This window comes from Colius striatus, chromosome 1 (genome assembly GCF_028858725.1).
Source record: "Colius striatus isolate bColStr4 chromosome 1, bColStr4.1.hap1, whole genome shotgun sequence".
Lineage (NCBI taxonomy): Eukaryota > Metazoa > Chordata > Aves > Coliiformes > Coliidae > Colius > Colius striatus.
In genome coordinates this window covers 21,214,493-21,230,567 of record NC_084759.1, presented here as the reverse complement: position 1 = coordinate 21,230,567, position 16,075 = coordinate 21,214,493, and the positions used below count along the sequence as shown (strand labels likewise).

General features: G+C 38.7%; 1 protein-coding gene across 5 annotated transcripts in view; it reads left to right on the top strand.

Moving 5' to 3' along the window:
* FLT1 (fms related receptor tyrosine kinase 1) overlaps window positions 1-16,075 on the top strand; it is a 144,327-nt gene that overhangs the window by 25,416 nt on the left and 102,836 nt on the right. For all 5 annotated transcript variants that reach the window (XM_061993172.1, XM_061993188.1, XM_061993162.1 and 2 more), the window contains exons 4-10: window positions 2,053-2,177; window positions 8,442-8,604; window positions 8,693-8,829; window positions 10,755-10,929; window positions 12,236-12,353; window positions 14,301-14,470; window positions 14,884-15,043. In XM_061993172.1, the coding sequence (XP_061849156.1) occupies window positions 2,053-2,177; window positions 8,442-8,604; window positions 8,693-8,829; window positions 10,755-10,929; window positions 12,236-12,353; window positions 14,301-14,470; window positions 14,884-15,043 (1,048 nt within the window). The remainder of the gene's footprint in view (window positions 1-2,052; window positions 2,178-8,441; window positions 8,605-8,692; window positions 8,830-10,754; window positions 10,930-12,235; window positions 12,354-14,300; window positions 14,471-14,883; window positions 15,044-16,075) is intronic.

Genomic DNA, 16,075 nt, shown 5'->3' with positions numbered 1-16,075 from the left:
TTTTATAGAGTGCTTCATTGACTTCTCCAGGCATCAATATGCATTTCCATTGAAGAAGAAGAAAAAAAAAGGGCCAGGCATGGTGTTTTTTGCTTGTTTCCTGTCCCTGCCTTTGGATGGGCAGGAACCCTGTGAGGTCTGGGCTGCACAGCCCCCACTGCCTCGATACTGGCATCAGTCAGTGGTGACACTGTGTCTGCAGACAGCACCGGTAGTCACCAGAACAGCTCTTCCTCACACTTAGAATGATCTGGAGATTATGATACAGGAAACTACTTTGCAAAGCTTGCTGGTTTTAGGCAGGAGCTCTTAATTTTGTGACAAAGACAAACGAGTCTTCGGGGACTAGTAAATCCATTTGTCTGCTGATGTTAAGGGGTGGGTGACCTCTTCTGTGGCTGCAGCCCCTGAAACAAAAAAGGTTCTTTTCACGATGCTACAAACAGGTTCATTCTTGGTCTTTCCTTGAATCGTACTGCAGAGGAAACATCAGCCTAACAAGTCCTTAGGGTATTTTTTATTACATACGCATCCTCTATTACTCATAAGTTCCTTTTGCAATCTCAGTGGACATTAAACACCTATTATTAAATACAGCTTTGTGGCTTTCATTTCAGAAAGTTTGTGCAACAGCTTCATTAAATCTCTTCAGGGAAACTTTTTCTGATTCCTAGGGTAAGTTTGAGATACCTTAGGACTCTCCCCCGTGTAAATTAGAGCAGAATTTGCTTCTCTTCCTGTTTGATGTCTCAAACAAAAATATTACTTCAGATAAGAAGAAAATAAGATCCTAAGGGCAGAACAGTTTTATGACACTGGGAAGTGCAGATGATACTTTTGAAAGAGAAGCAAAAGTGATATATTTGAAGAACTACTTGAGGGCACATAGGTCAACATACAGAAGTCTGGGACCAGAGCACTTCAATAAAGCATTACAATTTGAGGTTTTATGAAGGGTCAATTCTTGCTAGCTTTACTCATTTCCTATCCAAGAAAGATTTCCAGTGTTGTTTGTAAGACTTCTGACTGAGTGAAAATACTGGGATTTGCCTGAAAAACCATGTGAACTGTAGATAAGCATGGAATTAAGATCTGAGTTTTCCATTTTTTAAAGGGTTAAAACCCAAACACTATGTGAATTTTGAGGTAGTCTATCTGCAGTATGAGTCAGACCAAACCTTCAGATCTGAACACCTGCAAAGAAGATTTGAACCAGAGCCTGTGGCTTGAGCCCCTCTTTGTTAAGTGGCCCAAACAATAGCAGCAGCAGTGTTCCCTGTTCCCAGCGCAAGCTATTTATGACAATGCCCTTTGTTAAAGGGATTGTTCAAGGGACGGTAAATTACTCTGCCAAGCTTTAGTTATTGAGTCAAAAGGAATTAATGTTTTCCTGGCATTTTCATTTACCTTGTTGCTTAAAAAAGAGACACACAGGTATTGTGATAGTGGGACGGAGGAGAATAATTAACTCTTGCTAGTCCATATGCTGAGTGTTGACAATATACCTGGATTATCACAGTAGGTTCTTTGGTGGATCACAGTAGATTCCTGGTGAAATCAGTGTAAGATTTGCCTCTCAGTTTCCTTGTAGAGAGCGGGAACATGTCCTGGCGTAGGAGTTTCCTCATAAGTGAATTTCATCTCACTACCCATGTAAATACTTCTTCTAGTGACAATAAAATAGAAATGCCCTGAAATAAGAAGCACATATCTCAGCAGTAGAGATGACGTTGTGATGGAAAAAATATACCTCAGCTGTCCTGGATTTGAAAGGAGATACCAAAATACAGCTATTTGTATTGAGTGATGAATATATTTTCAAATACTTAATAATATTTTGTTGGAATCATTTAGATAAAAGTAAACAGAAGCTTGATTTGAGGACTTCGTCTAGCTGTTGTTATGGGCAGGATTAATCTGTTCTTTCAAGGCTGTTTGCACCATTAAAATTTCCATACAGCGTTTCAGATATTAACCTTTAAGTTAACCTTTAGTAAGATCAACGTTTAATAAGATTTCAGATATTAACCTTTAATTTTTCTTCTCTTGCAGATACAGGCAATCCATTTGTAGAGATGCACAGTGATATACCTAAAATAATACACATGACTGTGGGAAGAGAAATGATCATTCCGTGCAGAGTCACAGCACCAAATATTACTGTTACTTTAAAAAAGGTATCTCAATCCAAGCATGCTCTGAAAGTGTTTTTGTGGCTGATGGGGTTTTATTTGTTTGTTTACAACTATCATAATGCTTTTGAAATATTTCAGCAATTTAGTATTTCCTCAACAAGCTTTCTGGGTGTCATTATAATGTTTAGAAATATTTCAACCCTGGAGGCTTAGTCTTATATGTCACAGAAGGGCTTCAACAAATCTCTTACACTGGATGGGAATTTTCTAAAGAAACTTAGACTTTTCATACCATTTTATTAAATTTTCACTGACAAAGGTTTGTTAAGCCCGGGAAAGAACTCCTTGTTAGGAGAAGAGATTTCCTCCCACCTCTTCCTCTGCCCTTCCTCCCTTTTCCTCTTCTGTCCTCTGAAACAGACAGTAAGTGCAGTCCCTGGAGTCCCAGTAAGTGCAGACTTACTGAGGCTGCATAAGCATCTCTGCAAGCCTTTGCTCTGCCTCACTCCCACCAACAACTTTGCTGCTTCCTTTTACATATGAGTGCACTTATTAGACAACAGATGGCTTCTCTTTTTTGGGAAATTTCTGCATATTTTGAGACAGTGAGACCAGTTTTAGAAAAACTAGAAACTTTTCATGTTTTGGTGAAACCATTTCTTTCCTAGGTTCCTTGAGGGTTACATGAGCAGCTAACTGACTTGTATCTGTGTGTTAAGGTAGCTGGTATCAGGACAGAGAATAAGGCTTCCTTTTGAAAAAAAAAAAAAATCCTTTGTTTGGCTTAAAAATTAGGTGGAGGTGCTAGTGATGTTTTGTTTCTAATTAAAGGGAGTGTTGTACATAGTGGCATAAGTGTTCACCGTTGTTCCAAGTAAAAGAAATGTGTCTTTTTGTAGGATAACATGTAATTGTGCCAAATACTGTCACTGTAGGATGCTTATGTACATCAATACAAGTCTTTGATTCCTCTTTGATTATTGAGTTTTGCACCAGCCACAGATTTGATTCTGTGTTTTACCTGGACTTATAGGTTTACAAATTCTACCCAGTGTTGCTTTGCTAATACAGATTTGGATTTTACCTCTTGATTTCCACCTGTTAAAACATATGTAAGAAAATAATCTGACCTAGGATATTGCTGTGTGTATATACACACATTCACACACACACACATGCACATGGTTCTCCTGCAACAAAGAAGCACCAAAGGTGGACGATGCACAAGATTCTGTGGCTGTGGAATCAAAAGTAAATCTACAGGGTGGATGTTGTAAGGCAGGAACTTATATGGGCACTGTAGTGCTGCATCTGAAATCTCAGCATGTTGAATTGCTTACTAAGAAAATTCCTGCCAGGTTTCTCTCTTATCAAACAGAATAAAATATTTTTTTCCTTCCTTATTTGGATGAGATTGAGACAAATCTAGTATCTTTTTTTCATATCAACTTGCCTTTAGCTTGGGGTTATGCTGTAAGGCACATCTTTACAGCATCAAACCCAGATGTAATACTGTGGGAAGGAGAAAGAGGAGGTGGAGCCAAGTCTTGAAAGAAAGGATTGGTTGCTTACATGTTTTGCATTCCAGGAAAAATAAATGCGTTCTCTACTTAATCCCAGAATTTCCTGAAGCATGTCAGCTACGATGCATTACATCATATCTTACTTTATTTATCATCTGTGACACCCGAATATGAAGATTCCAGCGAGTTTTCACTCACATGGCAATTAAGAGATGTGTTAAATGCATTTCACAGCTGCAGGCGTACTACTTCTGGAGAGCTGGCAAAAGCTATTCTGATGTCTCCATAATGAAATCCTCTGGAGATGGAAAGAAAACCCCAGTGTTAGAATAATTAGATCCTGCATTCTGTATCACCAGGAAGTAAAAATAGGATATGTTTTTTGGTAATCTCTCTCTTCTGAAAGGACGCAGTACAGTTGCATGAGCACTGCCTCCAGCATTTTATTCCTGTGCAGTGATACTTCATAGTTTTAGTTGACCAATGTGGTCAACACTGGTTTTTATCCATCTTTAACATCGCAAATGTTTTTTTTTTTACTAAAACTGCATCTTTACCTTAGTCAGCCCTTTTGAGGTACTGTATTACTCCAACTTCCAGAGCGAACACTTGTACACATTATATTCTATAGTGTGGGAATGATATATGATGTAGGGGGAATCTTAAAAATCAAGAAGCTTGTAAAACAGTGATTGAGAAATGGGGGTGGATAGTTTCATCCCAGTTTCAAATCCAGCCTTCAGGTCCCGTTATAATCTGTATCTGCAGCAGTTCATGGCCTTTTATCTTCCTCATCTGTGGATCAGTTGAGAAGATCTGTGAAATCAATTGAGAGTTTTGATTTAATGATTGATAAACAGATAGCCAGAGCCTCTGAAACCATCATTCCTATCAGTATGAGTGAGGAGTGACCTCACTAATGTTTACAAATATGTAAAGGCGTCTGACCCGCCTGGACATGTTCCTATGCGACCAGATTTAGGTGAACCTACTTCTGCAGGGGGGTTGGACTAGATGATCTCTGCAGGTCCATTCCAACCCCTACCATTCTATGATTCTATGAAAGGGCTAGTGTCAGGAGGATGGAGCCAGGCTCTTCTCGGTGATGTCCAATGATAGGACAAGAGGCAATGAGTACAAGCTGGAACATAAGAGGTTCCAAAGAAACATAAGAAAAAACTTCTTCACTGTGAGAGTGACAGAGCACTGGAATGGACTGCCCAGATAGCTTGTTGAGTCTCCTTCTCTGGAGACATTCAAAACCCTGGACAAGTTCCCACATGACCTACTCTAGGAGATCCTGCTCTGGCAGTGCGATTGGACTAGATGATCCCTTCCAACCCTTAAGATTCTGTGATTCTGGCAGCTTCATTCAAAATCTCTAAAATAAGATAAACCTTATTGCAACTAAGGTGTCCCTTCTGTTGCCTCTTCATTTGCACTTACCTTGCTAAGCACACCTGCACAGTCTGAATTCTTAATAACACCCCCTCATCCTTCCCAAAGTAATGTTAAGGGGAAACATGAATGAAAAGACAAGCATTCAAAACTTTAATGTCCATTTTTACCATACTTTCAATTGTTTTTTTCCGGTACAATCTGCCTTTGGACATGTGGGGACTATATACTATTGATCTTATGTATACACCCAAAACTTTGTGGCAGTGCTGTGTAATGCCATCAGGTACCAGAAAGTTTTGGTGGTTGGTGCTGAGCAAAGAAGGAGGCAACAGCCTATACTGAGAGAAACTGAAGTCTAGTTTGAAACAAAGTACAAAAAAGGTAAAAGGCCAAGACTGCACTGGGAGCCACAGTGATGTGGTTCAAGCAGAGAAAAGTATATGGACAATAAATTCCCTGTTTACTGCAGCCATCTCAACAACCTTTGAATGCTTCTGACTGTCTGCTGGTACCCATCTGTAAGCTATTGTTTTAGCTGGATTTATCTTCTACTGCTTCAGTGGATATCTCACTGTTCCAGGGCTGTGTTTCTTCATAGGTTTTCTGCTTCTCTTGGTGATTAACAAATGATCAATTTTTTTGACAAGGCCTTGAAATGCATCATCCTTGCTCCAGATGGGAAATGGACCAAGTGACTTCCAGAGATCCCTTCCAACCTAAACTATTGTGTGATTCTGGGATCCTCTTTCCAATACATCATAGTGATGATATCATGTCTCTAGGTGGTGGCCTGGAAGCTGATTTAGGGCAGAGCAAAGCAAGTGTGCTTCTCTGGGAGTAAGAAACAGGATATCTGAATCAGTGTGGTTGGTAGTGGAGAGCAGCGTGGAGGAGAGCTGAGTAAGAAACTGAAGTAAGTAAGGAGCGAAGGTAGAGCTGTGAAGGGCTGTGAGAGTGCGCACTCAGTCGCCACATTTGTTTTGTTCTGAGACAAAATCCTGGAATTTCCACCCTCCGAAAGGGATTTGTTGTAGTACCTTGTTTCTCCCTGCCAAGACTTAGCCAGAGACCAACTGATCTTCTGCTGGTCATAGACTACTTTTCTCAAGTTTCCCTTACAGTGTTGAGTTATGTTTTCAGCTGTGTCTGTGTGCAGCTTTTTAGTCTCAAATCTGCAAAAAAATTACACCAAAAAGTGTAGCACTAGCTGTTTTTGAGGGATGTCAGATGAGTAAAACTGTGCAGAAAAAGACTTGCCTCAGGAGCAGGCAAGCCGGTTGAATATATAGCCAACTCCCAGCTATCCGGTTCCAAAATAGGATGGTATGTATGGGCACTTTATTTCCAACACCTGTATGCTTCCTGGGTGTTTTCATTACTTTTCCATTCCTTGAGCAAGGCTAATACAAATTCAGTAATCCATCAATTTACTAGCCAATGTGAAGTGAATGTATTCCCTGGGAAATGTCAGAGGCTCTGACTTGACTCTTCACTGAATATATTAAAACCTATATGAAAACTTATAGAGGTATATGCTCAGAAGCAGTTTGGTTTCCACCAAAACAGCAAGAGGATAAATCTAATTGAAGGAGATGAAAGCATAACTATGAACTTGTTAAACCAAAGCTTGAGTATTTTTTTTATTTAGAACAAGAATGGCAAAAGAACTCAGAGACCAAGATACTGTTGACTGGTAGCCAGCAGTCTGTAATATAATGAGTTATATTTGTGTGTGTATGTGTGTGTAACACACACTTCTCCAGCGATTTACGTGCTTATTATAGCATCTTATCAGCTGTTACAAAGATAGGGAATTCTATCACAGCACTTTGTGCTCTGTAATTATTGTTCATTTGATCCATTGAGCATTTCTATTGGAGGAAATGGCACAAATGAGGGTGATCTCAAAGGTAGCTTTGGTGAACAGGCAGCACTGAAAGTGATGTGTTTTGGGGAGAAGTTATACCACACAGGAAAGTGCCAGGCAACACATTTTCCCCAGCCTCTGGCAACAACCCACTCTGGCATTAGCTGTAGGAAGAAGAGGGCTGGCCAACACATAACTTTTCTGCTCAAATAAAGGGGAAGAAAGAGATGAAAGGGACATAGTGAGACTGAGCGCACAGTGAGAGGTGATGGGAAGTGAGGTGCTTAATTCACCCAGAGGTCTTTGCTGAGAGCACTAATTCACTCAAATGCTTATCTGTGCCATCTTTAAAAATAGGTTGTTTTTACCATAAAAGCAGGCTTTATAAAAGTAAAGTCAAATCCAGACTTTGTACTCAAGACAGATCTCTGTATTATCCAAATGGGGGCATTTATTCAATTGATAAGGATTAACAACAAAACCAGAATGTGAGAACAAGAAGTCTTGCATGATCTTCAATGTCTACGTTATGCTTTGCCTTTTCAGGATTTTCTTGATAGTTTATTAAAATGGGTCTTAAAACTCAAAGGATCCTGGCGTAAAATCTAATTTGTACTGCTGACAAAGCAAACAGTTGATCCCACATGGCAATATTTTAGTCTGTATTAGATTTGTCTTAAGTTTAAAAACACCTTGTGGCTTACACTAATGTTCCCTTAATTTCTGATGGACTTACAAGTGCCACGTTTTTTAAATGTGCTTCTTTTTACGACAAATTTCCATGTTTCTGTGGAAATGTGGTGTATTTCAGTGTTTCAAGGCATCCTTTCAAAAATTTCTAGTCAATATGACTGTCCTCATTTAGTACAGTCAGCAGTTCTCAATAAATGTGCTCAAGGAAGATTTGTGGCTTTAAAATTTGCGCTTTATGTTGTTTGTAACGACCTAGAGAAGTGTAACTTTGTGATCTATCAGCTTTGGAACAAGCATTCTTGTCCTTAACTAACCAGTCCAGTCCTTCAGGCAACATAGAGGTGAGAAGCATCAGATTGAATCCTGGCAGGAATATGTTAAAGCCACAAAGTAATGACAAATTAAGTCAATTTGTCATCTCCATTGAAAAATGTGTTTTTGTGTCTCAGTGGTGAAACCAGGATACTTAACTGAGAAGGTTTGCCAAGATGAGCACTTTAGCTGCCAACTGAGAGCCAACAGAATAGCAGCCTGAGAGCTGAGGCTAATGATAGTGTCAGTCTATTGTGTCATAAATTACATCCTGTTATAAATAATGAAATCTTGGAAACAAATAAAACATTCACATTCTTCACCCGGATTTTTCCTCTATTTTGTGATGAAAATGTGACTTGAAAAATCTGCATAATTAAGTGTCATCCTTTCTACTTTGATTGGCAGTTTTTAGGGTGGGTTTTTTCCCATTCTTTTTTGTTAGACTGCTTTGATTAGAGAGTGGCACGAGGATGAGTTGTTTTTATGGTGCGTGTTTGACATTTCCAGATTCCACGTGAAACCCTAATTCCTGATGGCAAGACAATAATCTGGGACAGCACGAGAGGCTTCAGAATACCTAAGGCAACCTACAAATTCATAGGGCTCCTGAGCTGTGAGACAACTGTCGGGGAACACAAGTATAGCACAAAGTACCTAACGCACCGAGAAAGTAAGAAGTGTTCTCCACTCCCTGTCTTTTCATTAAGCACTCTGCCCTGGTGATGTTATTAACTTTTCTTTCTGTTTGTCACACGCAGCCAACACAATTTTTGATGTTCAATTGAGCACCCCACGTCTTGTCAAGTTGCTGAAAGGAGACATGCTGGCAATTAACTGCACTGTCACTGCAGCCTGGAACACCAGAGTGCAGATGACATGGACTTATCCTGGAGAGGTGAGTATTTTAGATGGAATGAAGAAAGCGGGAGTTTCCAACAGATCATGCAGTATCTGGCACCCTAGGAGGAATTTTGTCATGAAGTGCTTGCCATGATTCACATTCTATCATTTTGACCTGTACTGACATGCCTTTAAAGATTTCTTTTTTTTTTCTTTCTGGTGCTCAATTGAATAAGTAAACATGTTTACACGATGTATTCTGGTTTGTGTTGCATAATCATGAGTGAGCGCTAGAATAGTTTCATCCCTGGGACCTACGTTTTTGACTTGGAAAAATGGTAGAAATTTGTCTTTCGACCTCAAACAGGATTTCTTTCTTGTGACAAAAAAGTTTTTGATGAGGCTATCTTTCTCAACATATCCATTTTAAAGAGTGGCAGACAGTCAGGCACCCAACCAGAGAATGTTTAGAAAAGGTATTTTGATTTAGCCAGCCAAAATCTCATTTAAGTGTCACATGAACAATGCTCTTGTTTTGACAACTACAGGAATGATCTTGAATGTGCTTCTCCTCCCCCCACTTTGGGAGCATCCTCATAAATATTTGTTGCTTACAGAATAACTGCCAGGGAGCTTATGTAAAGCTGGTATGAAATTTGACATTATTTTAAGGTTTACAACTCCCATTCCTTTCATGTCAGTTTGATTTATGCTGGTGATTCAAGTCAGGATCATTTATTATGTCACTCGTGCCTAATCACAAGCTGAAATTATGATTACATTATATAGGGAAGATTAATGCAATTGTCTCTTGCATACTGTAGACATTTTCTCTGGCATTTTTGCACTTCAGAAATAAACAACTTAACAACCAGAAATGCTCCAAATATATTATACATTACTCATTGCTGCCTTACCAAGCCCTAGCTGGGCACTGCACTTGTGAAATTCTGCTTTGTTTTTATTTGGATCGTAACAGAAGGGTGCTCAGTGTTTATAAGACACCAGCGATGTCCTGGGTTAAATAAACTTTGAGGCCAAAGGCTGAGGGGGAGTTGCAGGAAATAACTCCTCAGTCTCACATTATCTTCAGTTCCACCCTGTTATTGCCTTGCCAAATCTAGTCCCTTTTCTGTCTATAGCGCTTCCAGAATTCTCCATTTGTTGTGTTACTCCCTTTTTTTTCTATATGTCTGTTGCCTGTGAATACCGAATCCGGGCACCGAGCTATGTGCCAGTGTCTCCAGGGATTTTTATGAAAAATGGTGGATAAGGTGTAATGGGGAGTGTGACATGTTGGTATGGTAAGCTATACTGAAAGAGTGATCTTCATCTGGAAAGAACTAGTTGGGATGCCAGGACAACTTTGGTGAAGATAGAGTTGAACTGTCATATAATGTTACTTATTGACTGGAGCATCTTCCTTATGAGGAAAGGCTTCAGGAACTGGGACTATTTAGTCCAGAGAAAAGGAAACTGAGACAAAATCTCATTAATATTTATAAGTATCTAAATGCTAGATGTCAGGAGGTTGGGCCATCCCTCTTCTATTGTATCTAGCAACAGGACAGGGGTAATGGGATGAAGCTGAAACACCAAAAAGTTCCATTTAAACGTAAGAAAAAACTATTTCACTGTGAGGGTGACGAAGCAGAAGCTCCTTCCTTGGAGTCTCCTTCCTTGGAGGTCTTCCCGCCTGGACATGTTCCTATGCGACCTAATCTAGGTGAACCTGCTTCTGCAGGGGGGTTGGACTAGATGATCTCTAAAGGTCCTTTCCAACCCCTACCATTCTATGATTCTATCATTGTAATTTTTCTTTTTGACCCTCTGGAAATGTTAAGTGTCTTTTGCTCATTTGTGCTGTACAGTTGACTCTGCATTTGTTAAGGTAGGATGGCAGCACAGTAAAACAAAAATCTTAGTAATCATGAAAACTGGTTTGATTAAGCTCTTTCTTGTTCCTTTTTGCTTTTATAGGCAAGGAAGAGAGGTTCTGTAATGCAGCGCATTGACCAGAAGAATTCAGAAGCCAATGTTTTTTACAGCATCCTTGTTGTTGATAAAGTGCGTGATATTGATAAAGGCCAGTATACCTGCCATGTGAAGAGCGGTCCATCAATCAAAGCTGTTAACACAACAGTCATTGTTTATGGTAAGAAATACTCCCAATTTGTAAAATTCGGAATGCTCATGTACTAAGTTTAACCATATGACAGCTTTATGTCTTGACATGAAGTGGAAGTGAATTTGTAGCACATTCATCATGGGCAGAAAAAAGAGGGAGACCAGAGAGAATACGTGCTTTTTCTTCATGACTGTTTTGTATCATTGTCAGTAGACATATTAATGTTCAGTTTGATCACTCTTGTCTGCTAAATACTGTGATAACACAGTCCTCAGTCAGTTCTGGCAGAAGCAATCTAAATGTATAACTCGGAAACTTAAACTGTAGCTTGGAAAAAAAAAAGCATACAAGCAGAATTTAAACAGAAGAATCCCACTTCCTCTTCTACTTGTTGTTTTCTATGAAAAAATAAGATTAAATAGGTACACTAGCTCTGCATGGAGCAGATAGCTGCTAGAGCATTCAAGAAAACCCCACAAAAACGAAACAAGCACAAGATGCTGCAAGTCATTAATATGGTTTTACTTAAGTTCCCTAAAGTCTGCCTGGGCCTGCCATGAAATCTGGAAATTTTCAGTGTACATGACAAGTGTGAGTAAATATTACGCTTGTTTAATAGATATCCAACATCCTTATGCTGTCCATAATGTGAGTAAATATTGCACCATAAGTTCTATCAGAGGGACATTCAAACAATTTTTCATATTTTGAATGCTTTATTTTGCTCAAATGCAGTTTGAGGAGGAAAAAAAGAAGAGAGACATTTTCCAATCTCTTGTAAGAATATTGTATTTTATTGCCTCTGGTAAATCCCATCAACTTTGCCAGAGAGTTTGAAATCTGAGGCAGAAGAACTGGAAAAGAACAAATTCCAGCAGGTTGAGATTGTTCCAGTGAAGTGATAAAGATTTGTTTGTTTGATGAAACAATTCTGTCTGGCAGAATATTTTCTTTCAGAACATTCATTTATTCTTGGCCTTTAGGAGTCGAAGGGTCCTCTGATCAGCTAGTTCAGCTTTCCATATACCATGAACCACCTTATCTCTGTGTCTTTTTTTCCAGACTGGAGCACAGTGTGAATTTGGCTGGAGTGTATCTTCTCCAGGCAGATTCATGGTCTGGGAACTGTACCTGTTTCCTGTATATTTGTGGTATTCTCCTCTGTATTTTATATATTTCTAGGAGATGAAGTTTTAATTGTTTCTGTTGCCATGTGAGAACACCAAAATTACTAAAGATCATTTTTATTTGAATTCCTGTTCTCTTCAGTAGAACAACTCTTTTTGCAGACTGAAAATCAGTAATACAGTGCACCATTTTTCTTTTGTTTAAGATAAAATGTTCATTAATTTGAAACGTCGAAGAAAAACTGCGCTGGAGGTTGTAGCTGGAAGAAAATCCTATCGTTTGTCAATGAAAGTGAAGGCATTCCCCTCTCCAGAGGTTATATGGTAGGACAACTGTTACTTCCACATATGCATATTGGACTTCCTAGATGAAAAATACTATCTTGATAAAATATTCAAATAAGCCCCCTTGCAAGGCAACAAATTGCGAACTGGAGATAATGCAATTGTGGCATTTCATTGGAAGTTTCAGGGTTGCTCCTGTGTTTTAATACTTCATGAGAACATTATCTCCATTTTGCAAGTGCAAAAGATCAGATCTGTAAAGCTTAAAGCTCATATCCTGAAGTATGTTAGATATGTCTTGTACTGAAATCCGTGGACACTCTACAGTTAAGTATCTCTACCAACCTTGACTGAAGTGTTGCATCCAACTTCACTCAGACCTAGATGAGACCTGAATTTGCTTTTCAGACAGCAGGAAAAAAATAAGAATGTTTTTATTAAATGAATTGACTGAGTTGAGTCATTCAGATATTCACTATTAGAAAAACAATGGATGTTGGTTTTATTATGTGGTGATCTGCAGGATGTAGACCTGCATTAGTGACCAGAACATTCACTTTGGCTCATGTATACTGTGCTAAGATATCTTTTGGACAGTTTTTTATATTAACCCAAACCACTTTTATATAAAACAATGTTATCTATTCATGATCTCAAGTAGGATTTTTTTTTGTTTGTTTAAATAATTTTAAATACCAGTAGCTCTGGCTCAATTCATTGCACTTTAACAAAGGGTCTATGACAAGATTGATTAAGAAAACAAACCATACATACATGAGCAGTGAGAGTTCATGTTACTCACAGCCAAAAATTACTTTTGCTCCAAACATTCTGTTTTGTTTTACAACACCCTTACATTTAAAGCCCCACATGGAGAATTACAGGGTGAAAGTGGAGCTGATGCTGTCCATTTATATAGTATTTTTTGTTGCTGAAATGTCTGGATTTGTTGACTTGTTGACTTCTAAAATACAAAGAAAAATTTTTTTAAACAACTTTTTTTGTTGTTTGTAGCTGTGAGGTTGATCTAACACTGGAAGAAGTAGTCCAGAGAGGCTGTGGAGTATCCATCCTTGGAGATATTCTAAACCAGACTGAAAATGGTCTTGGGCAACCTTCTGATCTTGCTTTGAACAGGGAGTTGGACTAGGTGATCCTCAGGGACTTCTTCAGCCTCAATTATTCTATGGTTCTGTGATATACAGATGCAGTGCAATGCCTAAATTCATAGTCCTTAAACAAAATTTTTAGTGCTTCTCTAATAACAAAACCATTTTTCTGTTAAATACTGAAACCTATGAATCATTTTAGTCAAGTCCTTCATCATAGTGAAACTCTATTGCAATCTCCTACCAACATCTTGTCAACCTTCATAGAGCAACCTACTGAAACATGCTTTATGCTGTATTTTAAACTTTGAAGAAGACTGCTGTGCTTCTTTAGGACTCTTAGTCATTTCTGTTGATTTTCTGTTATCTTGAGAAACATTCACTTGATAACAGGGTATCTGATTCTTAAGTGCTTATCTAATCTATTTACTCTTCCTCTTCCTAAAATCACAGCTGTGCTGAGGCTACTGTAATACTTTGTCCCAGGATGTATTCTGAGGTCATAAAGAAATGGTCAGAGCTGGATGATGCAGCTTTCCTCTGCATGAGTGACTCTTAGCCAAAATGGTTGTCTTCTAGACTAAATGGCAGCACAAGCATGGAAGACTTTGGAGTTGCAATTTTCAGCACTCTCAAATACTGTAGCACCCTGTCTGATCCTTACCAATTTTAATATATAACATAGTATTCTCCAAAGTGCTTTGTAAGTGTCAGCAATCATATTTGTAAGGGAAGGATAAGTCTCTGGTAAACAGAATCTCAGACTATAGATTCAATCCTTGCCCAAAGATGGAGAAATGCTGTGAAATGAGATAACACAGGCAATTTAAGCAGCAGCATTTGTCAAAATTTTTATTTCCGGCATTCTTTTTAACAGGTTAAAAGATGGGCTACCTGCTGCTGAAAAGTGTGCCCGGTACATGGTTAAAAACTATTCATTAATCATCAAGGATGTTGCTGAGGAAGATGCTGGAAACTACACTATAATACTGAGCATACGACAGTGGAACTTGTCCAAGAATCATACAGTCACTCTTACAGTAAATGGTAAGTTTACAGCATCTTCGCAGACTTCTCCTGAGCATGCAAATGCTGAATTTTCATTGAGTTAGATTTTCATTGATCTTGCGTGGTTTAGGTCATTGTGGGTTTTCTTACTGACTGTTGTGGACACAAATCCAAGCCCCAATGGGCAGGATGACAGACCCATCTTTGAATCAGAAGACAGACACTGGTTTTCATTAGAAGATTTTCTGTCTTCCACAGTCACATACTTGTTCCTGATGACTTAAATGTGTTACTAACCGCCCATCTGACTTGACTAAGGCCTGCTATTTTCCTTTGTTCTGCTGGGGATTTTTCTTATTGCTCACCCGATGGGAACGCATTATTTTCGTGATCATGCAATACATTGGAAATGAGCTGTTTTTAATTGCTTTCCAATTTTTACCCTTTTACAGTGAAACCCCAGATATACGAAAATGCTGTGTCATCATTCCCTGATCCCAGTTTGTACTTACTGAGCAGCAAACAAGTGCTGACATGCACTGTGTATGGCGTTCCTCAGCCTAAAATCATGTGGATGTGGTATCCCTGTAGACAAAACCATTCTAAAACAAGGTAGGACAGCTTCCTTTACTTCTATTTAGCATGTGTTCCCTTGCTATTACATTTAAGTACTCTGTTACAAGAGTAAAGCCTGCCGTGACCCTTGCTTAGTAGAGTTTGTATAGTTTGAATCAACGTATTTTTCAGTAAATGTGTAGGCACAATGCAATTTTATCTGCATCATTATTTGAAAATAGAGAGCAGAGTTGGTATTTTGCATTCTGTGCTGCTACTTAGGTTTATTAACAGTTCACTACTATTCATGCATGAAGTGTCCAGAGCTGATAATTGGGTTTTTTAATTTTCTTGAGAGAAGCTTTGCAGACAACATCTTGCAAAATTCACAAGCATGGAGGAATTTTCCATGGTTTCCTCCATGCTTTTCTCCATGCACAGCGATTCCCCTGTGTGGCTTCTTTTGGAATTCTTTAGAAATAAACAATTGCTTTTATTAGGAAGGTCATAATGATATGTTGACTCATACATTCAGTTCAGCAAGAGCCAAATATGCCCAGCATTCTCCAGATGATTCTTCAACCTTCTTCAACAGAGTGAAATATAAATGGCACTACACAAGCTTGTTTGACGCTGATGCGGCACTTAACTAATCCTCTTTTATATTTAGGCTTTCTTTGGAACTCTGTTTCTTAGAAGTTTGTGTGTTGACTCATTTATCCAAAGCTCTTGCCCCACATCATGAAATCTGACACAATCTTAACAATTAACACTCTGCCTCCGCAATGGCATGAGCATTAAGGTTTGAATCCATTGGAGGGTTCAAACATGCAAGGTATTTGGATCACAGCATAATTAAGATATTTTAAAACTTAAGAAGAATTTAGGAACCAACATTTTCTCAGTTTCAGTTGAAAATAATCACTTTACATAGGATTTAACTTTTTTAACGCTCCATAAAATTGGATTCTAGCCCAAATCCAACCAAACATTTAAGCACATCTTGGAGGGATGCAAGACACCTTGCAGGGATGCAAGGCACTTCATTCAATTAAATAGGACAAGCATCCCGTTTCAAATTAAGGGTGC